The sequence below is a fragment of the Xenopus laevis genome, chromosome 1L (assembly GCF_017654675.1).
Source record: "Xenopus laevis strain J_2021 chromosome 1L, Xenopus_laevis_v10.1, whole genome shotgun sequence".
Taxonomy (NCBI): Eukaryota; Metazoa; Chordata; class Amphibia; order Anura; family Pipidae; genus Xenopus; species Xenopus laevis.
Window position 1 is genome coordinate 27,898,966 of NC_054371.1, and position 26,380 is coordinate 27,925,345.

The following is a 26,380-nucleotide window of genomic DNA, read 5'->3' on the forward strand; positions in this document are numbered from 1 at the left end:
AAATTAGGGATGCACCGAATCCAGGATTCAGTTTGGGATACGGCCAGGATTTGGCCTTTTTCAGCAGGATTCGGCTGAATCCTTCTGCCCGGCCAAACCAAATCCAAACCTTAATTTGCATATGCAAATTAGGAGCGGGGAGGCGATCGTGTGACTTTTTGTCACAAAACAAGGAAGTAAAAAATATTTTCTCCTTCCCACCCCTAATTTGCATATGAAAATTAGGATTCGGTTCGGTATTCGGCGGAATCTTTCGCAAAGGATTCGGGGGTTCGGCCGAATCCAAAATAGTGGATTCAGTGCATCCCTACTTTAAATACCTTTAAACTTCGCGCATGATGACGGCAGTGCAAATGCGCCAATAAAGAGGGAGAATGTGCACCGCGCGTGCCCTAACTAATCGGCACATTGGAAGAGGAGCGGCGTGGCGGGTGTCCCCACTGCACCACTAGACCACCAGGGTGAGTTATCACAACAGTATTTTTCAATAATATATAACATTTGTGCCACTTCAAATAACAGTTTATTGCGTTTCACTTGGCTATTGCCATTTGCTTTGGCTAATTAAAAAGTTTGTTCCTCTGAGATTTTGTCACTGGAGGGTGAATAATAGTTTTATGGTCAGGCTGCAAAAAACTTTGTTGACTGCTGCACTTCCAAGTGGCAATTTAGAAGACTGTAGGCCCAGGCTTCAATTTGACCAGCAGTTATGATCCTAGGGCCCACGATCGGATCAGCGCAATATCGCCCACCTCAACATAGGCATATTGGAGAGAGATCTCTCCTGATATGTTACCTTGTATGGCCAGCTTCAGTCCAGTATATAAAATGTGGCATTTCTAACCATAATCATTTTTTAGGGTTCTCCTTTAAGAAGTTCTCATTTTAAATTTCTCCTTTAAGAAGTTAAAATGATGCCAAGAACGTATGTTCATTTGACCTGCCTAGAATTTCCCATGCCCAAAGGAAAGACCATTCTTAAATGTTTATACTCATAAATAATGTTTTGCAGCTGTCCTCACGATTGGTTATAAAGCACTGCAGTGATGTGACCTGATTCCACTCTGTTGCTTCTTACCGTTTGTATATTTGAATACGGTGTTTGGAACAAAGTAACATCAAAATTAGATGGTATAACGTGAGCAAATGCTAAAACAGGAGATACTTTTTATACTGTCTTGACACACGCTCACTGAACTATGTGAAATAGTTTCAGGGCAAAATGTCTCATTTTCACACATTTGGCAGAACTTTTGGACTAGCAAATGACTAGCCTGCTATGATAACAGAGTTCCAAACATAGCTTTCTAAACAACTGTTTTGTTTGTTACTTTATCTTCTAACCAATGTACCATTAAAAATAATGGTCAGGTCTTGGAAATGTAGAAAAGGAAAAATGTGCAAAGAACATAAATGAGACAAAACTACTGAGAAGCAGTACTGCTTTGTAGTCAGTAACCAGGGTAAATCAATATTTGGAATGTGAATTAAATGGGAAAATTCTATATGGGTCAGTCTAAGCTATCAAATTTGCTAGTGTGTAAAATTTAAATCAAAGGCAAGTACAGGTATGGGACCTGTTATCCAGAATTCTTGGGACCTGGAGTTTTGCAGATAATGGGTCTTTCTGTAATTTGGGTCTCCATAGTTCCAGTCTACTAGAAAATCATATAAACGTTAAATAATCCCCATTGCATTGTCTTGCCTCCAATAAGGATTAATTATATCTTAGTTTGGATCAAGCGCAAGCTACTGTTTTATTATTACAGAGAAAGAACATTATTTTAATTATTTTTAAAAATGTGAATTATTTGCTTAAAACGGGGTCTATGGGAGATGGTCTTCCTGTAATTAAGAACTTTCTGAATAACGAGTTTTTGTATAATCGATCCCATACCTGGTGATAAAAAAAAAATCTCTAAAACATTATAAATAAAAACAATTCAATATGACAGGTTGGTTAAATCACAAAAATGATACAACTTTAAGTTTATGATACATTATTCAAATAAACTTACAGATATTACAGATGCCAGAATTTCGATGCCCCCCGTTGATAGGGTAATGTATGGAATCTTGTCAGACTGAATACCAGCTTCAGAGAAGATACTGTTGGTGTAGAACCATATCTAAAATATATTTAAATGGAGAAACATTATTTCCATAACTAAAGCCTACAATTGGACCTATAGGCTGAAAGTATGGGGGTTATTTATCAAAGTTCGAGTTGTTTTTTTTCCACAAAAAAGGAATTTTTCAGTTCAAATTCGAAAAATTATTATTTTTTTTTAAATAAAAAAAACACAAAATTTTCTAGATTTATTATACCTCCAAGCTAGAAATAGATTGAATCTGAAAATACACCATCTAAAACTTGTCCACGTCATGTAGAAGTCAATGGTAGAAGTCCCTCAAACCATTTGAAGATGTTTGCAGCCTTCATGATGTTCGAGTTTATTTTGGAGGGTTTCACTCGAAAACTTGTGGAGTTTTCGTTTTGCTGAAAACCTGATCAATTTGAGTGTTTCTCCTCGACTACACTGATTCGAGTTTTTTACATTCAAGTTTTTTCTTAAATTAGAAACCATTGGAGGTGTGTAAATGTCAGGGCACACAGGCAGATTCAAGGAGATTAGTCGCTTGGCAACAAATCTCCTCTTCGCAGGGCAACTAATCTCCCCGAACTGCCTCCCCACTGGCTATAACAATAACAATAGATTAGGAGCATGGCAAGTTTTTTGCCAAACAATAAAAAAGGCAAGCGTGAATTCATGATTTATTGTCCCTAAAGGGAAAACCTGTCACAGCCCTTTGAATATTCCATAGAAGCAGCATAGGAAACGTACTGCATTGAGACCGCATAACTGATAAGATGCCATTGTTACGATGACGGTTATAATTTGCCACTTGGCGGAGCGGGTCTTAAATAGTTCGATGACGGACACTAATCGAATATTCCTTTGAATTCTGGTTTCTGCCAAGACGTCTTCAATGTCCTGTGAGACGTCCTCCCTCCCGAGAAATATGCTGAATGCTGAAAAAACAATTGGAGATGGAGAACCGTTAAGAAAGGATCATCTACCATGTGTCTTATATTAATATAATACACAAAAGCCATGAATATCCTGTAAATGATATCATTATAAACGGTGACTAGTGATGTCATCAGTTATAAATGGTGACTAGTGATGTCACCAGTTATACACGCTGAGTAGTGATATAATTTCTGTCACATGACTCACTAAAACTTGTGTATTATAATAAATAAAGTACCCCTTGTTGGAAAATATGAGTATATTAGAAGTCACCTCGGAGTTCCATGACCTGCTCCAATTGTTCATGGCTATTTCCCCGGGCTTCCGCCACACCCGCTGCAAAGTGTGAGACTTACTCCCGTTACAGCGACTTCCCGCTGTGAACGTTACATCTCATTATCGAGCAAACACGTAACGTCTGAAAATTTAAATGATTTCTGCAACATTACTGACGTTTTGGTGGAGGGATGGGGGAGCACATTAGAACGGTGCACATTGCTGCATTGAAATGTCAGGTCACAAGGGTTAAAAAGGATATTAATAGTCTCTTCTCACACACTGTAATTAGAATTTTTACATTATAAAAATGTATGTTAATATAAAAAGAAATGGAGGCAATACATCAAGACCTCCGATGAGCTGGGGGAATCGTATTCTGTTTGTGTGTAAATATAGTTAATTTAATGTTTAATAACAATAAATCCTTACTTTAAAATCTTGGGGGTATTTTAATTATACATGCTTATTACACGGGAACAATTCCAAAGGCAGGAAAGTGGTATGAGTAAGCTCTGACTCATTGCAGCCTGACCTTTGTAAGTGTCACCAGGGCTGGAAGGAATACAGATAAGCAGGTTAATGCTGGGACACACCACTTACAGAGTTAAAGGCCACCTATCATAAGAAAATTGTTTATCCGCCTCATAGATCCTGTACCCTGGCTGGGGAAACCAAAACAGTAAAATAATATGAAAAAAATGCTCATAGGGAGCTTATGCCACCCACATTATGTGTATGCGTGTGATGTAGGAGCAGTTGGGATTTCCCTGGATCTTATGTAACTTGCATAAACATAATAAACAAGCTGGGGCACATGCCATTGACTTACATGACCTTGACAGTTTTGAGATGGCAGATTTTTGGATTCTGACTCTTTGCAGCTTCGGGTTCTAATAAATCTCACAAAATTCAATTTTTTTTATTCCACGAAAATTTTTGGTTTTTGCCCAAAAAAATCCCTGACCAGAAATAAATCGAAATTTAGTCATCAACAAACTGGCTTTACTCAAGTTTAGGAACACTCCTCCCAAAAAGTGCCCTTTTTATATTACGTTGTGCCAAATGTACTGTAATAATTACAACCTTTCTGGAGGAGTAAAACTTACATGAGTTGTATGTGGCATGATGGCTACGGACGCACCAAGGAAAATGAATGTTCTGCTTGAAAATGATCTTTACTTATGCATATCTAAGCCCATTACAGGAGTGGCAGAAGTAGAGTTCCTTAGAAATGTCAGTAAATGAAACCATACAAATATGGAAAACTATAGTGGAGGAGGAGGTCTGCCATAATGAGAAGGCTATAACCTTTAACCCTTCCCATTTCTTCTGCAGGGCTTGGCCATCTTGTTAAAATAGAAAGGAAGAATGACTGAACTCAATGGAGTTGTGTTTTTTTTTCAGAATCACACTATGTACTACAGTATGTAATGAATGGTGCAAAATACAGATAAATAATGCAGAGCAACCTGAGATACCGAGAAAATGGCTGCAAACTCCTCACATGGTGGTACAGACCCCTGGTAGAAGTAACAAACATCTAACATAATATATTTGACATTAGCTCTACGTTATCTTAGAGAAGAGAACTTTGTCTCTCATACAGAGCTGACGTGCTCTCTAGCATTTTAAATGTCTGTAAATTTTAAGACACCATACAAATCTCTCACTATTCCTAGTGGCTAAATCATGATTACCAATACACAATAGATCCCCCAAAAACAGAATGCTCTAAAAACACTAGTCTGACATATGTGAAAAACCAATCTATAACCATGTTTCCTTTTATTCTTGGCAAAATGTTATATCGGTCTGTACACACCCCTTGCTATCGTGACTAATTTATAGAATTCCAGAACAGGATTCAAAAACGTCTGCTGCAGACGTGAATCTTCCACCTCTCTATTTTCCAATATTTCCATTATCTCTGCACCCTCAAAGAGGCTACATCTTTATTGTTATCTGTTTGTCTAGAGGGCTTCAAAGCTTGACATAAAGTGGATTAATTTTGTAGAAATGTCTTGTTTCAACCCAACTTAACAATGTACTGTAATACATATTTATATATGTCTTGCATGTGAAGAAACCAGGAACCATTAATAATCGTTATGAGACCATACTTATAACGTTACGTCAATAATGCTACTGGAATGACACTGAGGAGTGAGTAATTGCCGCTTGCAAAAGATGCCCTTGCTCAAATGATACGGCAAAACCCCTGTTCTACTTTTGATTAATAGCTGAAATGTCATTACATTATAAGCATAGATGATAAACAAGCCTTCTGACCCTCTTGTCCTCCAGTCATTTCTTCACTTAATGTGCATGAAAAGTGAAGTGCGTGACAGATTCTAGTCATATCTTTGTCAAGTAACATTGAGCATAAGTGTTCCGTTGTAGCTTTTATTGCTGATCTATAGACTATAGCTTTCTCCCACATTTGTAATTATTTTTATCTCACATTGACATGTGTGAGTTCTATTGTTTTTTAAATCTACAGACAGATATGCCATGAGGCCCAATTACATTTAAGCCGCTGGAACAGCCAGAAGGTGACAGGTTCCATTTTCATTCCCACTGCATAATGTATCATCAAGGTGTAGATTTATAAACAGAATTTAAATTATATTCAATGGACAGCTTTCCCCTTTAAACACGCTCCCTGTACAAGCTTTTTTTTTTTATTCCTGCAGGGTAATGCATTAACACGCAAGAAAATATTTTTTACATTTATTTTGCTTACGTTTAGTGATGGGCGAATTTGTCCCGTTTCGCTTAGCCACGAAATTCGCAAATTTCCCCGTGGAATTTTCAAAATGGACAAAAAACCTGCCACTGGCGACAATTCGGGGATGTCAAAATTGACGCCAGTGGCAATTGATGAGTTGACAATTGATGCCAGCGACTTAAAGGGCATGTAAAGGCAAAAAAATTAAATCCCATTTTTACTTTCTTTAATGAAAAAGAAACCTATCTCCAATATACTTTAATTAAAAAATGTGTACCGTTTTTATAAGAAACCTGACTGTATGCAGTGAAATTCTCCCTTCATTTACTGCTGTGGATAGGAATTGTCAGACATTCCCTAACTGCTGAGCAGGGAAACAATCATACTTATGAACAGCAGGAGGAGCCCCGCCTTACTTCCCAGCCATGCAGAACTCAAGCAGCTTTGTTTATGACGATCCCTAAGCAGCCCAGACCACACTGAGCATGTGCACAGTCTTAGTCTTCAAAGATGTATAACAAAGTTACAAGATGGTGACCCCCTGTAGCCAACTTTGAAAGCAGAAATTATTTCTTTTATTAGGCTTGTGGTGCAGTAAGTTCATGTTTATATTTAGTATACAAAATACAGCATTTCTAGCTTTATACTATTTTAGACTTTACATGCCCTTTAATTGTCGGCGTGTCAAAAAATTCGCCAGCAATGAAAAGCGGAAATTCACCGCAAATTCGCACCTGCCGAATAAATTCGCCCATCACTACTTACGTTTTCTTTTTGGAACCACAATCTATAACCCTGGGGCACAGTGTGCTCCAAGATCAAGTGCTCATTAGTGCTCTAGCAATTGTGCCCCCTAGTGCTCTAGTAAATGTGCTCCAGGGAATGAAAAATGACCTCTTGTGACCATGCAGCTTTCGTGCCAGTAATTTTACCCCCACTGCTGCTCCACATGAAGCCCATTGTAAGGCAAGTTTCTAAATCAGACTTAGTCACTGTCGATGAGAAGTGGTTTTTTGTAAAAAAAATTGACAGGCTGCACGAGCGTATTTGGGTCACTGGAGAAGAATAATCCACATGTGCCATGAAGCTCAGAGTTGTCTTTCATTGATAAGTGTCTGTCAATGTGTAGGCCTGTTAGTACAATCATTGTGACTGTTTGCCGTAGCACATCAATTCCCTCACTAATTAGAGATGTACTCTGAGTCTATATTTCAGCTGATCGTACACCACAAAACAAAGGCCATATCCAAACACAGAGTTCACTAATGATTCAGTGGTCATGGAAATTTAAGGCAATCACATGCTCTTTCAGCAGAGCTCACATTAAAATCTGTCTTCATTTTTTCCCCCAAGCATTTTGCCTATTTTTAAGCACCCATTTCAGTCTGTCAGGGAGCCGGCAGCTCCCTCCAGGGAGGTAGTCAGGATCAAGGAGGAAGCCCTCTTGAGGGAGCAAGGTTGCGGTATCCGAAGGGTTAAGCAGAATCAGTAGTAGTGGTCACAGGCAGGAGTTAACGAGGGCAGGCAGATCAGGAATCAGGAAACAAACAGGAATCCAGGATTAATGGCAGCAAATCCTATTCTTGGGCGCCGTCACAGTGTTTTGGGCGTCCTTTTATGACGAGATCCCAGCACCAGTGATGACATCATCATGCAGCGACCCTGCAGCCATGTGTTCAGCATGGGCGCCGCCATCTTGGATCTTCACTGTGACCGCCGGGAATGTAAACAGCGCCGCCGAGTACTTCTGGGTCGCTTACTTCTGGCAGTCCTGACACAGTCATACGGACAGCAGCTGCCAAAGCCAATTGGAACACTGGGGGCATCGCTGCCTGTTGTTTTAGGGATTGAGCTGCACTTCCTGGATTAGTTGGGCCCCCCTTGAATTTGCGAAAACCACCGAACTGTGAAAGCCGCAAAAGGAGCCGAAAGCCGCCGATTGGAGCTGAAAGCCATGAAAAGAGTAGAAAGCCGTCGATTGGAGCCGAAAGCCACGAAAAGAGCCAAAAGCTGTCGATTGGAGCCAAAAGCCGCTGAATGGATCTGAAGAAGAGGTGAAGCTGCTGAAAGTCGGTAAATAGACCGAAGAAGAGGAGAATGAAGAAGACCTTTAAAGCTAAGTACCACTAAACTTTAAAACCCTAGCCACCAATGTTTTTTTTAAAAAAAAACTTGTATGGGGGACCCTGGTGCCAATGTTTTTTTTTTTTAATATATAATTTATAGGGGGAGGTTTTTGGTGTGCTAATTAGGTCTAATCCCGATACCTAAAGGAAAGAAAAATCCCGATAGTGTATTAACCTTTCAAAAGGGGGTAATAAGCGCTTTGGAACTACTCACGATATTAGTTGGATTTTTTCGTGCTTAAATTTACAACGATGTCCACGTGTAAGTCCGATTTATTTCCGTAGCGTAGCTAACAGGAAAGATCTAGATAGTGTAGAACTGACAGCGTTTGGTTAAAGTGAGAATGATTAGTTGCGCTTACTGGATGTTTGAGATAAAAGGTGACTTGTATCAAAGGTTGTAAAAAGTCCTTAGTTGTCTTGTTCGTGGAGCAGCTGTAGAGATCCTGGGGCTGGCTCTCTTCTTGATGGAACTGAAGCGCTGTTGTCGGCTCTGATTCTCAGTGTCAGCAACGCTTACAGGGATCAAATCACTCCTCGTGTTAAACGCTGATAGATATGTCGGTAATCCACTCTCTGTTTCTTCAGTATCGTCGGGGATTAACACCACAGTGCGATAGTACGATAAAGTAATAAATTATTTATTAATAGAAATAAGTTTACATCTGTAAACGTATTTCTATTAATAAATAATTTATTACATCTTTAATAAATCTGTAAACTTATTTCTATTAATAAATAATTTATTACTTTATCGTACTATCGCACTGTGGTGTTAATCCCCGACGATACTGAAGAAACAGAGAGTGGATTACCGACATATCTATCAGCGTTCGACACGAGGAGTGGTTTGATCCCGGTAAGCGCTGCCGACAACAGCGCTTCAGTTCCATCAAGAAGATCTTTCCTGTTAGGTACGCTACGGAAATAAATCGGACTTACACGTGGACATCGTTGTAAATTTAAGCACGAAAAAATCCAACTAATATCGTGAGTAGTTCCGAAGCGCTTATTACCCCCTTTTGAAAGGTTAATACACTATCGGGATTTTTCTTTCCTTTAGGTATCGGGATTAGACCTAATTAGCGCACCAAAAACCTCCCCTTCATTTTATTGCACATGCGTGGATAAGTGGATCCAGCGCCAGATTTCTTTGCCAGCCGCCCCTAGGCCGTGCGGTCCGACCAGGCGGCTGCGCGGTCCTAGCACCCGCCTACACCTCCCCTTCCCAGCACGCCGGCGAGAAAACGCCGGCGCAGCTGGTGTAATTGAATGGGGACACACACGTCCCCATAATGCGGCTGGGCAGCATGCCGCCCCTATTTTTTGCCGCCCTAGGCCCGGGCCTATGTGGCCTTGCCTCAAATCCGGGCCTGAGTGGATCCACATTCTTAAATTGGTGCAGCTGACTCTTTTTTAAATACAAGCGTGGATCTTCAACCAAATATTTTTTTTTAACTTGTCGGGGGGCCCTGATCACCAATGGCTTTTTATAACTTGTGTGTGTGTGTGTGTGGGGGGTAACCATTTTTAGCACTAATGTCTGTCTGGCCTTTTTATTGTGGTGTGAGCTGGGCGGGATCTGGGGTGGGACTTGGTGTGAGATGGGCGGGACCAGGGTGGCCAGAAAAATTTGTTGTATAGGGCCCCATGATTTCTGACGGCGGCCCCCTGGGAGAAAGAGCCACATGTATACTTGGGAAACATAATAAAAGAAGAACCGGCCGGTTCTTCTTTTATTACGCTTACTACAATTGGGGTTGCCGATCCCTTCTGACTGTGCACCGGGCCAACTTATGCTGGAGAGGCCAGGGTGTGCTGGTGGGTTCTGGAATTTGGACTACTTGGGAAACATACCAGTTTGATATCTGCACTGCTTACAATGAAGAGAATAAAATCCCAAAGATCTATTATTTGGCATGAAACAAAGTTTCTTACTATATGAAAAGGCACATCTACTAACACAAGTGCAAAGCACTAAGCACCTTCTTTATGTTTGCTTTTATATATGTATTTGCAAATACGTTTTATTTGGTTTGGCATCATACTAGGGATGCACCGAATCCAGGATTCGGTTCGGGATTCGGCCAGGATTCTGCCTTTTTCATCAGGATTCGGCCGAATCCTTCTGCCAGGCCGAACCGAATCCTAATTTGCATATGCAAATTAGGGGCGGGGAGGTAAATAGTGTGACTTTTTGACACAAAACAAGGAAGGCCGAATCTTTCGCCAAGGATTCGGGGGTTCGGCCGAATCCAAAAATGTGGATTTGGTGCATCCCTACATCATACACATTGCACCAGCCTAAATAATATTGTACCTGTGATTTTCTTGAATACCTTTTCAATTTTCCAGGTGATAAATAATATGTAGATCTCACCGACAACTACAGTAACGATGTCAGCAGCTATGGATAAACAAATGATATTAATACTGAATGTGACATACCTTTCTCAGCTCTCTTCCTGTCTTGCTTCTCTAATAAGAGATAGCGGGGGCTTTCAGGAAAGAATGGCAGGAACACAAGCTGTATCAGTGCCGGAATCAGAATGAATCCAAACAGACAGGGCCAATGGGATTCCTAAGAAGATAACGTATGTTAAACATTTCTGTATCAGTGAAGGTTTCCAGCTGCAAAAGATCCAAAGAATTCTGATTTAATTGTAAACATGGGCATGTTTGGCACATGGGCATCTGATTAGAGGCAATTTTAAAAAGGTGTATAATATATTTGATGTCAAATAATTCATAGTAAAGAGATATCTACACTAGTTTTTATATTTTTTATACACCAGAATGATCAAAACAGCCACCCAGCTGCCTAAGCAATGAAAATGTTCCACCAGGACCCATAATCTTCAATCCTCCAGGATTGCAGGGTTATTGCCTAAAGAGCCCCATACATACCCGATGTAAGTTTTAGGGGCAGATTTATCAAAGGTCAAAGTGAAAATTTGAATTAAAAAAATTCGAATTTCGAGCTAATTATTGTGTACTTCGACTAGGGAATAGTCCAAATTCGATTCGAATTTGAAGAAAAATTGGTGAATTCAAATTTCGAGATTTATCATGTACTGTCTCTTTAAAACTTCAACAATTCGCCATCTAAAACCTGCCGAATTGATGTTTAGCCTATGGGGGGGCCTCCTAGAACCCATTTGGAGTCAATTGGTGGACTTTTTTTCTTTTTGTGAAAAAAATTCTATTACTTTCGTACGATTTGAATTTGATTGAAAACGGACCTATTCGCCCAAAAAAAACATAGATGTAATTTTGGTTGGTATTTTTGAATTTTAAAGTTTTTCAAATTCGACCCTTGATAAATCTGCCCCTTAATGTATGCCTAGATTTGGTCAGTTGTGCTGATTGATACCAATCTGGAAATATAAGGCCATCTTAAAACTTGCAGTTATACCCTTCATCAGACATTAAGGGGCAGATTTATCAAGGGTCGAATTGAAAATTCAAATTTGAAATTTAGGATTTTCAAATTTTTTTTATGGTCAAAACTGTAAGATTCGACTAGGGAGTTATTCGATTTGAGTTTCGCCACCTAAAACCTGCCAAATTGCTATTTAAGTCAATGGGAGACGTCTTCCTGACATTTGAGTTTTTTTTCAGAAGAAACTCAAATCAAGTTTTTTAAAATCAAATCAAATTTAGGTTCAATCCCGGAGGATTGAGGATTATGGGTCCTGGTGGAACATTTCCATTGCTTAGGTAGCTGGGTGGCTATTTTGATCATTCTGGTGTATAAAAAAATATAAAAACTTTGAGATATCTCTTTACTATGGATTATTTGACATCAAAATTCGACTAGGGAGTTAATTAAATTCGATTTGAGTTTTTTTAAAAAAAATGTAAATTCGATGTTCAAGATTTATCATTCTCTGGCCTTTTAAGAAATCGAATTTGACTATTCGCCACCTAAAACCTGCCAAATTGCTATTTAAGTCAATCGGAAACGTCCAGGGATCAATATGGAGTTGTTTGCAATCTTCCTGACATTCAAGTTTTTTTTCGGAGAAGAAACTCGAATCAAGTTTTTTAAAATCAAATTCAATTTGAATTCGGTTCGAGTTTTCCGGTCGATTCAATTCACCCGAGTTTGAAAAATTCTATTTTTTTTTTTAATAAATGTTTCGGGAATTTGAAATTCGGCTTTTGATATATGTGCCTCTAAGTAACTCAGAGGAGTAGCGTCACTAGAGGGGGGCGGGCCCTGGTGCGTGACGCGCAGCCGGGCCCTGCCCCCCTCCGTACGGCCGCATTTGTCAGAGTCACGTGAGCTGCCGGGGGGCCCTGAGGGGGTGCGGGCCCTGGCCCGCTCGCACCCCCTGTTTCCCCGGTAGTTCCGCCACTGACTCAGAGAAGTAAATGGGGCAAATGCAGGAGGATAAATGGTGTCAAATGCCATTGAAAAAGTGTTTAATGCCATATGACTATGAAGATTTTCAATGCATCGAAAAGCATTACACAGTTTAACATAGCATACAAGTGATTTTACACTGCATTTCATGGCATTAAAGCAGAGATTTTTGAAGCATTAAAATGCCTCTTTTTACCAATCTTTTTTAACATGGCATCATATTCAAGCTAATATATCATGGCATCATTTGATAGATTAATGAAGCATTGGAATTTTGCTATATCCCCGTTAGTGTATGACTTGCATGATGCTTATTACCTAGACACGGACTGTATATGTTACCAGCTGAATGCATCATAAGCTGTTGTGATGGAGTTTCTTTACTTCTAGAAAACTCTAGGGGCTGACACTGCTACAAAGAATGTCTAGAGTTGTATAATATGCCCTCAATTATATTATAGCATATCCTCTGCAGTGCTAAATTATGCATTATTCTTATTTGGAGATGAATACACATTAGGAGGATAGAGGGAAGAGCAGGCCATAAAGACAGTGATTGACTGGAGGAGGTTAAAACTTCAAGCTGATCCAGTAACATCTTCAAAGAAGTTTGAAATAATAAAGGGAAAGTAAATGTGTATTCAGCTCATACTATTTCCATTGGGCAAATCCATATGGAAAATATGATATCAAGATAAAGTGACCTTTTAATTATGTAAATAACAAGGACTGTATGCTGGAGTTACCTTGTTATCTTCATTTCAAAGGTAAATCTGAACTGACTACTTGATGTGGAACAGCCTTTTTCTGATGCACGTACCTTTCCAAATATCTCGGGTAGGCCCAGAACTTGCCCAACAAATACTCCAACGCAAATCAGGATGGCAGTGACTTGTCCTAAAGATCCGCGGATGTGCTTGGGTGAAACTTCATTTAAGTACATGGGGAGGGTACTGAGAGCGATACCTGAAGAAAAAAATATCTTTATAATATATATATATAATAACACAGTGACATGGGTGATTATGATTTACCTAGAATTGGGAGAAATGAGATAGGCAACCTGCATGGGATTCCATGTTCCACAATGAAAGGTTTTCTACTTTCTTAAATCTAACAAGCTTAATAGTTTGATCAGTGAATAATGAAGGGGATACAGGTATGGGATCCATTACCCGGAAACCTGTTATCCAGAAAGTAAATTATGGAATGGCTGTCTCCTTTAGACTCCATTTTATCCAAATAATCCCCATTTTTAAAGACAATTTACTTTTTCTGCGTAGTAATAAAACAGTAGCTTGTACTTGATCCCAGCTAAGATATAATTAATCCTTATTGGAGGCAAAACCAGCCTATTGGCTTTATTTAATGTTTACATGATTTTCTAGTAGACTTAAGGTATGAAGATCCAAGATCCGTTATCCTGAAAACCCTTGGTCCCGAGCATTCTGGATAACAGGTCCCATACTTGTACAGTGTTTCAGTGCTTCTCTAGCCACCAGTGTGCAATACACGCTTCACGCACACGTTAGGCACTCCCCTCCCCCGGTGATTACAATCCAGGGGTGTAACTACAGAGGAAGCAGATATTGCGGCTGCAGGGGGGCCCAGGAAATATAGGGGCCCCATGAGGCCCTAATTCAAATACAATACTATTTCAATAAATATTGGTGAAACAGGTCAACCTCTAGACTTTTTAAGGGCCTGAAAAATAATTTGCTGTGGGGCCCAGTAATATCTAGTTACGCCAGTGCTTCAGTTTGCTAAAAACTGCCCCAGCCTGGGGTATTTCTGTAGAAGCTCATCATTACCATCTTTTTTGGCTCCTTCTCTTTGTTCCAGTCCAGTCAGGCGCAGACAGGAGAGTGAAAAACCAAACTTAGATGCAAAAAGCCATATTCTTCACTGTACTGCACATGCGCCTGCCTTGGCCCAAATAAAAGAAGAAAGTAGAGGAAGAAGATTGTGGTAAATGAACACCTACAAAGATACCCAGTTAATGAGAGAACAGGAGCACCAGCCCGGGATATCAGGCAAGCGATTATAATCACTGGGGGTACCTAAGTTCCACCCCTCCCCCCAGTGAATATTATACTTTTCCTTTTGCTTTGATTTTTGCTCTGGATGTGTATAACAAAAATATATAAAACTTAATCTTAAATCTTTTAAATTTGAATTCTTCTTTTCCTTCTATATGCCCAAGCTTCTGTTTTTTTCAGTCTGAGCTGCCACTGTTTCTCAGCCTGGCTGGTCAGAAGCTTCCTTATCACTTCTCATTGCCTTTCCTTTATATGAGAAGAAAGGGCCATGCAGAGACTTTGCTGAACTGTCACAATCAGCTTGGGTATGGACTGATCTTCAATAGTCATCAGAAGCAACTGTACATTTATAGCCCACGCTCTATTAAAATTAATTAATATATATATATATATATATATATATATATATATATATATATATATATATATATATATATATATATATATATATATATATATATCAAAACAAAGTGGAGTGGAGTGTGCACCGGTCTGTGACTTAGTCCACTCAAGGACACAATGTATAAAAAACAAAATAAAGTCCAGACAACTTATCTTGTGAAGAAAACGAAAATTCTTTATCAAGCAAAAAATGCAAGAATATGCAACGTTTCGAAGCTCCCGCTTCTTTGTCAAGCAATCTAGTATACAATGTTCACACATCCTTAAAAAGGTTACAGCTGTAGACACACCCCCCTAGGGGGTGGTACAAATTAAACACAAATTAGTATATAGTATTTAACCCATTTGGGCATTATACATAGAAACAATCATAGAATTACTTAAATATGTCATACAAGATACACAAGCAATCTGTGTTACAAAGTGAGGGCATTTTGAACAAATGTTCCCTGGACATAATTACACTTACGATTGAGCACATACAGAAGGAACTACTCACGGTTACCGAACAAGTGAGTACACTTGAAACCCAAATTTCGCAGATAGCGAACCAGGAAGAGTGGGCGGCAACCAAATCGCAGATTGACAACATCTCACAAAGGTTCCGGTTGGAGCTCGAGACCCGGAAGAGAGACAAGTTTCTGCGTGACGCGGAAGACTACAGCAGCGGGCGAGTATACCGGTGGACACCGGGACGTCCATACACCACTCCCTCCTACTTCCGGGGTCGCAAGACACAGGCGCGGGTGCCACGAGGGGCACGCCGCGAGGGACGGCAGGAGGCCGGACGCAGTAGTTCAGGGGAGACATCCTCGCAACGCGCATCGGATTCCTCCGGATCTTTTGCTTTTTTAGGCGACGACAGCGCTCCCTCAAGCAGCGGGGAACGCGAAGGAGGCGCCCCAGAACCCGGCGCGGCAGCTGCGACCAAACCACGACAGACGAGGGTCACTCACAAGGCGGCACCCAAGAAGGGACTTCAATCGTGATTAACATCTCTAAAAAGGTACTGTCACAATCTGAACTGAATTTGTTACAGAAGGGTTTATCTTTTTGTCCATCCTCTAAGCTGGATACCTTTTCGCTGGACATTGACCTGCAAAGGTTCTATAGACTCTTACGTTTAAAAGTTCAGTTCATGGATAAAGAAGTTAGAGGGACTAAGGCTGATATTGGAGCATTAACTCCACAACAATTTGATTTGTATAAAAAGAGCAAATACCTTCCCCCTACTTCTTTTCATCCAGTGGAAACTGTTATATCCCTTATGTCTAGGGATATTAATCAGTTCATACAAGATCCCAAGGGGCTTAGAAATATGCGGTATAATAACAACTTAACTCAAATTGAACGGGAGTCCCTTAAAGTGTTGATGGGAGATAAAGATGTGATATACAAACCAGCTGATAAGGGGGGAGCATTGGTTATCTTGGATAGGGAATACTATATACAGGAGATATTGAGCCAATTGAGTAATAGAGATACCTATATACAGCTTGATAAAGATCCCACTGATGAAATTACTGGCTTAATATCTGAAGTATTGTCTCGCTATCATGAACAGGGTGTAGTGACTGATAGTTTGAAGGATTACCTTACAAAAGAATTTCCATGTATACCAGTGCTCTACACCCTCCCCAAGATACACAAGAATCTTCAATCCCCTCCAGGACGTCCCATAGTGGCCGGCGTTAATTCGGTCTTATCCCCGTTATCAATCTTTTTGGATAAAGTACTAGCGCCTTTTGTCCAGTGTGGTGAGTCATATGTTAAAGATACATCTCATTTTTTACGCCTAATTGGGGATATAGACTTGGGAGAAGGTACTGTGCTATTGGCAGCATTTGATGTTAATAGCCTGTACACTTCAATTCCGCATGATTTGGGCTCACAGGCAGTACGATTAACCCTCGAGGGTACACAGTACAATACGGCGGAGATTAACCTTTTCATGGAACTACTGGCCCTGGTTTTACATAAGAATTATTTCTTGTTTCAAGATACTTTTTTTCTGCAAGTGCAGGGGACCGCTATGGGATCCAACGTCGCCCCCACCTATGCCAACATATTTATGAATTACTTTGAACACAATTTTGTCTACAACAATGAATTATACAAAAAACATTGTTTAAGATGGTGGCGCTATATCGATGATTTGTTGGTATTATGGGGGGGTGACGTTGGATCCCTCTTGGAGTTCAAATTACATATAGACACATGTGTTCCCACTATAGGATTTACCCTCACTCATAGTGAGGAAAGAGTGACATTTCTAGATACCAGTGTGTATCGCAAGGGCAGACAACTATACACGGACCTATATGTCAAATCTACAGATCGCAACAACTTATTATGCTTTGACAGTGCACACCCGAGGGCTAACATTTCCTCTCTCCCCAGATCTCAAATGTTGCGTGTTAAGCGCATAGTTACAGAGGAGGAACAGCTCAATACACGTTTGGATGAGATGACCATGAAGTTTACACAGAGGGGCTATCCCAGACAGATACTTGATCAGGAGGTAGCCAGAGTGAAGGAATTGGATCGCACCTCTATCATACAGGACAGAACACGTGATATATCTAAAAAAACACGCATACCATTTGTACATACATATCATCCGTGTACTCGTAAAATTCATCACATTATTTACAAGCACTGGCCCTTATTACGTAAAGCCTATCCTACTATTCCTGATTTTCAGGAACCACCACTGTTATCATATAAACGTACACGGAACCTAAGAGATAGATTGGTCAAGGCTGACCTTGGTACCCAGAAGGTTCAGGCACAGAGGGTTTTGGGCCCCTTAAAGAATGGTATGTTTCCATGTGGGAGGTGCAATCAATGTTCCAGTGTGATTCGCACCAATATGTTCACTCACCCACAAACAGGGAGGAAATTTGAGCTACGAGGACATTTTACATGCGATACAGAGTATGTAGTCTACATGCTCAAATGCCCATGTGGCTTAGCTTACATTGGTGAAACAATTCAACCCATACGTGATCGCATTAGTCAGCATAAGTCCACAATTCGAAAGGAAGTACTCAAATTACCAGTTCCAGCTCATTTTCATTCGGCGCGACATTCTGTAGCAACCCTCAGATTCCTTGTGTTGGAATCTATTGCCCCCCCACGTCGGGGGGGCAATAGACTCCTACAACTCCAGAAACGAGAGAAATTTTGGATACATACTTTGCAGACACTATACCCTAAAGGGTTAAACAGAGAGTACGACTTGCATGCCTTTATATAGTGAGGTTATGGCATATATAGAGTAGAGGTTGGGACATAAATGCATCCTTGAATTAATGTGATATTTTCAGCATATACTTTGTAACACAGATTGCTTGTGTATCTTGTATGACATATTTAAGTAATTCTATGATTGTTTCTATGTATAATGCCCAAATGGGTTAAATACTATATACTAATTTGTGTTTAATTTGTACCACCCCCTAGGGGGGTGTGTCTACAGCTGTAACCTTTTTAAGGATGTGTGAACATTGTATACTAGATTGCTTGACAAAGAAGCGGGAGCTTCGAAACGTTGCATATTCTTGCATTTTTTGCTTGATAAAGAATTTTCGTTTTCTTCACAAGATAAGTTGTCTGGACTTTATTTTGTTTTTTATATATATATATATATATATATATATATATATATATATATATATATATACACACCTTCCTGAAGACGGCACACGTGTGGTTGCCGAAACGTTGAATCAATAAAAATTTTTTCATTTCTTATTCTAAGAAGACCTAGGAGTGCGGCTTTTTTGTATTGATAATATTTCTCTTTTTGACCTGCACCCAGGCGGTTGGCCATTGGGTTAAGAGTGCACTGGTTTGGGGATGTTTATATATATATATATATATATATATATATATATATATATATATATATATATATATATATATATATATATATATATATATATATATTGTGACAAAGAGCTATGTCCCAATAGGCTGCCTGTATATGATGGGAGGTATATAGCACCCAGCCTGAGGTATTGGCTCCTTTAAATCTCCAGGGTAAGACAGGTTAGGACCCTGGAGCAAGGATATAGTTCAGTATGTTGCCCAATTAGTCCGCAGGTGGGGCTGTTTAAGGGAGCCTGGCGGGGAGTGGGTGTGTTGTACGGGGAGTCAGAGAGAACCTCTGAACACACGCTGTGAAGTGTTTTGTGAAACAAACTGTGTGTTTGACTGCAACTCCAAATGGCAAATGTTTGTTACCACCGCAAGGAACTTTCCTATGGACTGTAACACTGCAAACCGGTGAGGTTTACATTATTATTTGACTGTTTAGCACGGAAATTGTGCCTGTTTAAGTTGTCCGGTTTGAACAATAAAACCCCAGGCAGGAGCCTGTTTCACTTTTGTTGCAAACCTAAGCCTCCTGTCTCCTCTGTAAGAACTGTTTTACCTGAGCCCTACCGGCTGCTTTGAGCTATTCCCCACAAATGGTGTTTCGGATGCGGGCAACAGAGAGACAGTGAGCATAATAGGACAACCATTGTTAAAAGGGCAGTGCTATCTGCTGCAGACTGTGGGAGTTGTAGTTCAACAACATGGAGGAACTTGTGTTGCAGCTGGCCAAAGTCAATGCTAGTCAGCAGGAGGCAAATGCTGCCCAGCAAGAGACCAATACCATCCAGAGGCAGAGTATGGCCACCCAGCAAGAGACTAATTGTTTGCTTGCAGCTCAACTGACAGCATTAGCAAAGGCGGTTGAGGCTGATCGACAACTCTTGACGGATGTGGTACAGCAGATGATTGCACTGGGGTCCAATGTGTCGAGGGGGGCCCCTAACACAGATAGCTCCATTAAGGCCAGTCGTTTTCTGCAAAAGATGACGCCACATGATGATGTGGAGGCATATCTGCATACTTTTGAAAGGACTGCCGAGAGGGAGTCTTGGCCCAAGTCCCAGTGGGCAGGTCTGGTAGCGCCTTTTCTGACTGGGGATTCGCAAAAGGCATACTTTGATTTGACCATAGCCGATGCCAAAGACTATGACAAGTTAAAAACGGAGATACTCCACCGCTTGGGTGTCACCTCAGCCGTGCGAGCTCAACGGGTGCACAAGTGGTCATACCAGCAAGAGAGGTCTCCCCGTGCCCAGATGTATGACTTAATTCATCTTGTGAAAAAGTGGCTGCAGCCAGAATCTCTGTCAGCTCCTCAAGTCGTGGAAAGGGTCACTATGGATCGCTTTCTGAGAGCTCTTCCGCCATCCTTGAGGAGATGGGTGAGTCATGCAGATCCCCAGACAGCCGATCACCTGGTGGAAATGGTGGAACGTTATATTGCCGCTGAGGACAACTTAGGATCGTTTCCACAACACCGCAAGCCAGCCACAAAACATCCATCTGCAAGGTCCCCAGGAAAAGCCAATGATTCGTTGCCTCAGGATACTGGGGCTGACCAAAAGGCTATAGAATGGTCTAAAGGAGCTGACAAAACTCAGCTGTCCCCTCCAACCAAGGGTCGAGGCCAAGTGCAATGCTGGCTGTGTAATGAGTGGGGTCATGTTGCTGCCAGGTGCCCACTACCTGCAGAGCCCATGGATTGTCACTCGGCTCAGCAGGTGTCGTTGTTTGCTCACCCTGCGTGCACCGCAGACACTGACTTGCATATGGCGGTGGTAAAGGTGGGTGGAAAGTCTGTTCAAGCTCTGTTGGATTCCGGGAGCTTAGTCACAATGGTGCACGCCAGTTTGGTAAGCCCAGACCAAGTTAATGAACGTAATCTTGGGGTGCTCTGTATTCATGGAGACTGTAAAAGTTATCCCACTGCTATAGTGACATTTGAAACTGTTACTGGTACTGCATGTCATGAAGTGGGTGTTTCCTCTGTTTTGATGCATAGTGTAATTTTGGGACGAGACTTTCCCCTCTTTTGGAAGCTCTGGGGAAAGGAAGGTTCTCCACAGGGGTCTGAGAAAGGGATTCCTAAGGATGCACCAGGGGTTTGTAAACCTAACTCAGAGGTAGTAACTGAAGGGGAGACCATGCTTGAAGCAGATAATTTTCCCCTAGAGGTACTAGCAGGTGAAACAGAGTTGCCCTTGGAGCCCTCCGAAGCATCCGATATGCCAGACTTGGAGGTCTCTCGGGTTAACTTTGGAACAGCCCAAATGAGGGACCCTACCCTGAATAGGGCCTGGGAAAATGTTAAGGTAATTAATGGTGAACCTCAGGAACCTGGGGCTGAGAGTGTATTCCCTCATTTTTCTGTCAGTCAAGATTTACTGTATCGGGTTGACAAAGTCCAAGGGGGGGTGGTAGAGCAGTTGTTAGTGCCCCAGCCCTATAGGCGAATGGTCTTGGACCTGGCCCACACTCACCCCCTGGGTGGTCACCTACGTCAGGAGAAAACCCAACAGCGAATTTTACAAAGGTTTTATTGGCCCGGTATATTTGCGGAGGTGAAGGGGTATTGTGACTCTTGCCCAGAATGCCAACTGTCTGCCCCGGTACCTCACTTCCGTAGCCCTCTAGTGCCATTGCCTATCATTGAGGTCCCATTTGAAAGAATTGCAATGGACTTGGTAGGGCCACTGGTTAAGTCAGCTCGGGGCCATCAGTATATTCTCGTAATTATGGATTATGCTACGCGGTATCCTGAGGCAGTCCCTTTAAGAAACACAGCCTCCAAAAATATTGCTAAAGAGCTGTTCTATATGTTTACCCGCACTGGCATTCCTAAAGAAGTCCTCACAGACCAGGGTACACCCTTTATGTCTCGGGTTATGAAGGAACTATGTAAGCTCTTGAAAATTAAACAGTTAAGAACTTCTGTTTATCACCCCCAGACTGATGGGTTGGTAGAGCGCTTTAACAAAACCCTGAAAAACATGTTAAAGAAGGTGGTAGATAAGGATGGGAGGGATTGGGACTGTCTCCTGCCATACCTTATGTTCGCCATTAGAGAGGTGCCCCAGTCATCCACAGGTTTTTCGCCCTTTGAGCTATTGTATGGTCGTCATCCCAGGGGTCTCTTGGATGTAGCAAAAGAGACCTGGGAGCAAGAGGTAACACCCCATAAGAGTGTGGTGGAACATGTTACCCTCATGCAGGATAGAATTGCTGCAGTCATGCCCATAGTCAGGGAACACATGCAGCAAGCACAGAAGGCCCAGAGTCGGGTTTACAACCGTTCAGCTAAGGTTCGAACTTTCAACCCTGGGGACCGAGTATTGGTTCTTGTCCCAACAGTTGAGAGCAAGTTCCTGGCTAAGTGGCAGGGCCCGTATGAAATAATCGAGAAAATAGGTGAGGTGAACTATAAAGTTTACCAACCAAATAAAAGGAAGAAAGAACAGCTTTACCACGTAAACTTAATAAAACCCTGGAAGGACAGAGAAGTCCTCACGGCTATAATTCAACCCCTTCCTCCTACCCAGGACGGTATACAAAAGGTGAAAATAGCTGAAACCTTGTCAGAGCCACAAAAGCAAGAAGTCAGGGAGTTTCTGCAAAGAAACACTGAGGTGTTTTCTGACATACCAGGTTGTACAAATTTGATAAAACATGATGTCATTACTGATCCTCAGGTTCGGGTCCGCCTTAAGCCCTATCGGATCCCAGAGGCCCGTAGACAGGCAGTCGACGAGGAAGTGCAGAGGATGCTGGATTTGGGGGTAATTGAGAAGTCTGTAAGTGAGTGGAATAGTCCCATTGTGCTTGTTCCTAAACCAGATGGGTCTATACGATTTTGCAATGACTTCAGGAAGGTAAATGAAGTCTCAAAGTTTGATGCTTACCCTATGCCAAGGGTTGACGAGTTGATTGAACGACTAGGTCCTGCTAGGTACATAACAACTCTTGACCTAACTAGAGGGTATTGGCAGGTACCAATGTCAGAAACAGCTAGGGAGAAAACAGCCTTTTCTACCCCACAAGGGCTCTTCCAGTATGTTCGTATGCCATTTGGCCTCCAGGGGGCCCCAGCCACGTTTCAAAGAATGATGGACCAAATTCTTAGACCTCATCAACATTTTGCCTCTGCTTATTTGGATGACGTGGTCATTTTTAGCAGGGATTGGCAAAGTCACCTCCCCAGAGTACAGGCCGTCCTAAATTCCATTAGAGAAGCAGGCCTGACGGCAAATCCCAAGAAATGTGCCCTAGGTTTGGAAGAAGCCCGTTATCTGGGGTACACTATAGGGAGAGGTGTTATCAAGCCTCAAGTGAACAAGGTGGAGGCAATTAAAGACTGGCCCCAGCCACTCACTAAAAAGCAGGTTCGTACTTTTCTTGGTATGGTGGGCTATTATCGTAGGTTCATTCCAAATTTTGCAAGCAGGGCTGCTCCTTTGACCGACCTGACCAAAGGGAAAGGGTCCACAATGATTAAGTGGGGTCCAGAGGCAGAGGAGGCATTCCATGATTTGAAAGTGGTTTTATGCCAAGATCCAGTGTTGGTCGCACCAGACTTCAAAGAGAAATTTGTTGTGCAAACTGATGCCTCTGGTGTTGGATTAGGTGCGGTATTGTCACAGTTAGTTGGGGAAGAAGAGCATCCAGTGGTCTACTTGAGCAGGAAGTTGACCCCTGCAGAAAAAAATTATAGTATTGTTGAGCGGGAGTGCTTAGCAATTAAATGGGCACTGGAAGCTTTGCGGTACTACCTTCTGGGCCGCCAGTTTGTGCTCATTACGGACCACTCTCCCTTAACCTGGATGTCACAGGCAAAAGAAAGAAATGCAAGGGTCACACGTTGGTTCCTTTCCTTGCAGAATTTCAATTTTACAGTGGAACACCGAGCAGGCAAACTGCAAGGTAATGCAGATGCCTTGTCAAGGGTCCACTGTATGGTGGCTAATGGTGTCCGAAACCCCGGGTTCGAACAGAGGGGGGAGGTATGTGACAAAGAGCTATGTCCCAATAGGCTGCCTGTATATGATGGGAGGTATATAGCACCCAGCCTGAGGTATTGGCTCCTTTAAATCTCCAGGGTAAGACAGGTTAGGACCCTGGAGCAAGGATATAGTTCAGTATGTTGCCCAATTAGTCCGCAGGTGGGGCTGTTTAAGGGAGCCTGGCGGGGAGTGGGTGTGTTGTACGGGGAGTCAGAGAGAACCTCTGAACACACGCTGTGAAGTGTTTTGTGAAACAAACTGTGTGTTTGACTGCAACTCCAAATGGCAAATGTTTGTTACCACCGCAAGGAACTTTCCTATGGACTGTAACACTGCAAACCGGTGAGGTTTACATTATTATTTGACTGTTTAGCACGGAAATTGTGCCTGTTTAAGTTGTCCGGTTTGAACAATAAAACCCCAGGCAGGAGCCTGTTTCACTTTTGTTGCAAACCTAAGCCTCCTGTCTCCTCTGTAAGAACTGTTTTACCTGAGCCCTACCGGCTGCTTTGAGCTATTCCCCACAAAATATATATAAAATACACAAGAGCCATGAATATTCTGTAAATGATATCCTTATCAATGGTGAGTTCTGATGTCATCAGTTATAAACAGTGAGTTCTGATGTCATTTCTGTCACATGACTCACTGAAACTTGTGTATTATAATAAATAAAGTACCCCCAGTTACAAAATATGAGGATATTAGATGTTACCTCGGAATTCCATGACCTGTATAAAAACATTCAGCCTTTTTATATGGTCATGAAACTCCACGGTACTTTATGCACTATAATATATGTGTATATATATATATATATAGTGAATAAAGTACCCCCTCTTGTAAAATATAAGGATATCATAAGTTACAGAGGAGTTTCATGACCATATAAAAACACGAGGTAACTTCTAATATCCTCATATCAACAACTGGGGGTACTTTATTTATTATAATACACAAGTTTCAGTGAGTCATGTGACTGAAATGACATCAGAACTCACCGTTTATAACTGATGACATCAGAACTCACCGTTTATAAGGATATAATTTACAAGATATTCATGGCTTTTGTGTAGTATATATTGTATATACATAGTGGGGGTTTTTTTGTTACAAAATTAAAGTAAAGAAAAATATCTACCGCCATCAATGCCCATGATGAACCGCCCCAGTATCAGCATTTCAGGAACGCCGGCAACGTTTGATAAGGACATCAGTAAAGCTGCTGCAATTGCAAATAAATTGTTCAGGAGCAGCGTTCCTTTTCTGCAATAAGCAAGGGAAATATTTATTATGACAAAATAATACATGTGAACAGTCACTGTAGAGCAGTTGGTGCTATTTATATATGACCATGAGCGTTGTGGTGTATTCTATGTGCATCAAATGCAACAGCCCTGGTGCTACCATCTTGAATCATGGGGCTTAATAAATTATATTAAAAAAAAAATGAATTGATGTTTGTTTGACGTATATATATTATGACAATGAAACTGTCTTCCACCCCAAAAAATGTAGTGGTGTCAATGCACCCTAATAAAATGTAAACTGCTAAACCCCACCAACTAAGATTCAGCATTGCTAACATACATATATATAGTGAATAAAGTACCCCCTCTTGTAAAATATAAGGATATTATGAGTTACCGAGGAGTTTCATGACCATATAAAAACACGAGGCCGAAGGCCGAGTGTTTTTATACAGGTCATGGAACTCCGAGGTAACTTCTAATATCCTCATATTTTGCAACTGGGGGTACTTTATTTATTATAATACACAAGTTTCAGTGAGTCATGTGACAGAAATGACATCAGAATTCACCGTTTATAACTGATGACATCAGAACTCACCGTTTATAAGGATATAATGTACAAGATATTCATGGCTTTTGTGTATTATATATTTATACATATATAATACACATGTACAAGGTTATAGGACATCGATGGATCACGTGATTTCATATTGTTGTCAGGTGTTAATGCACTTGTGCAAGGTCCTTATAGTATACGTGCAAGCTGACTGATTATACTTGTGAAAATAAGAATAAATGATCTCAGTATTAATTGATCACCATTTCACATACTGTATGTACTTACAACTGCAAATCCCTACGGCTATTTCATCCAGGCTTTATCCCCTGTAAACTTTGGAGTATATTTATCAAAGAGTGAAGTTAGAGGTCGCCACAGTCCTCTAGAGTGAAATTCCACCACTCTCCATTCATTTCTATGGGATTTTGAAAGGCGTATTTATCAAAGGGTGAACTTTCACTTATTGATAAATACTCTTTTTTAAAAATAAAAGTGATGGAATTTCACTCGAGAGGACTGTGGTGATCTCTAACTTCACTCTTTGATAAATATACCCCTTAATGTGAAGCCAAACTAATTATAAGCAAATTATCATGGAGCACACATGGAGCACACATTTAGGTGCTGAAACTCTTTATTAATACTGACATGTTCCTATGGATTTTCATAGGACTGTGCCGTATCACTTTAATCCACTTGACTAGAACT

At 41.1% G+C, this 26,380-nt stretch overlaps 2 protein-coding genes across 5 annotated transcripts in view; one reads left to right on the top strand and one right to left on the bottom strand.

Annotated features, from left to right (window-relative positions):
- Positions 1-26,380, bottom strand: part of slc2a15a.L (solute carrier family 2 (facilitated glucose transporter), member 15a L homeolog) — a 94,899-nt gene that overhangs the window by 34,636 nt on the left and 33,883 nt on the right. For all 4 annotated transcript variants that reach the window (XM_018228672.2, XM_018228675.2, XM_041587942.1 and 1 more), the window contains exons 5-9: positions 24,999-25,123; positions 13,358-13,503; positions 10,617-10,749; positions 2,847-3,034; positions 2,019-2,129 (exon numbers count right to left, since the gene is read on the bottom strand). In XM_018228672.2, coding sequence (XP_018084161.1) covers positions 2,019-2,129; positions 2,847-3,034; positions 10,617-10,749; positions 13,358-13,503; positions 24,999-25,123 — 703 coding nt within the window. The remainder of the gene's footprint in view (positions 1-2,018; positions 2,130-2,846; positions 3,035-10,616; positions 10,750-13,357; positions 13,504-24,998; positions 25,124-26,380) is intronic.
- LOC121402096 lies at positions 15,413-17,515 on the top strand. The gene is made up of 2 exons (XM_041587959.1): positions 15,413-16,735; positions 17,379-17,515. The coding sequence occupies exons 1-2, from the start codon at positions 16,117-16,119 to the stop codon at positions 17,405-17,407; spliced, it is 648 nt and encodes a 215-aa protein (XP_041443893.1). The 5' UTR covers positions 15,413-16,116; the 3' UTR covers positions 17,408-17,515.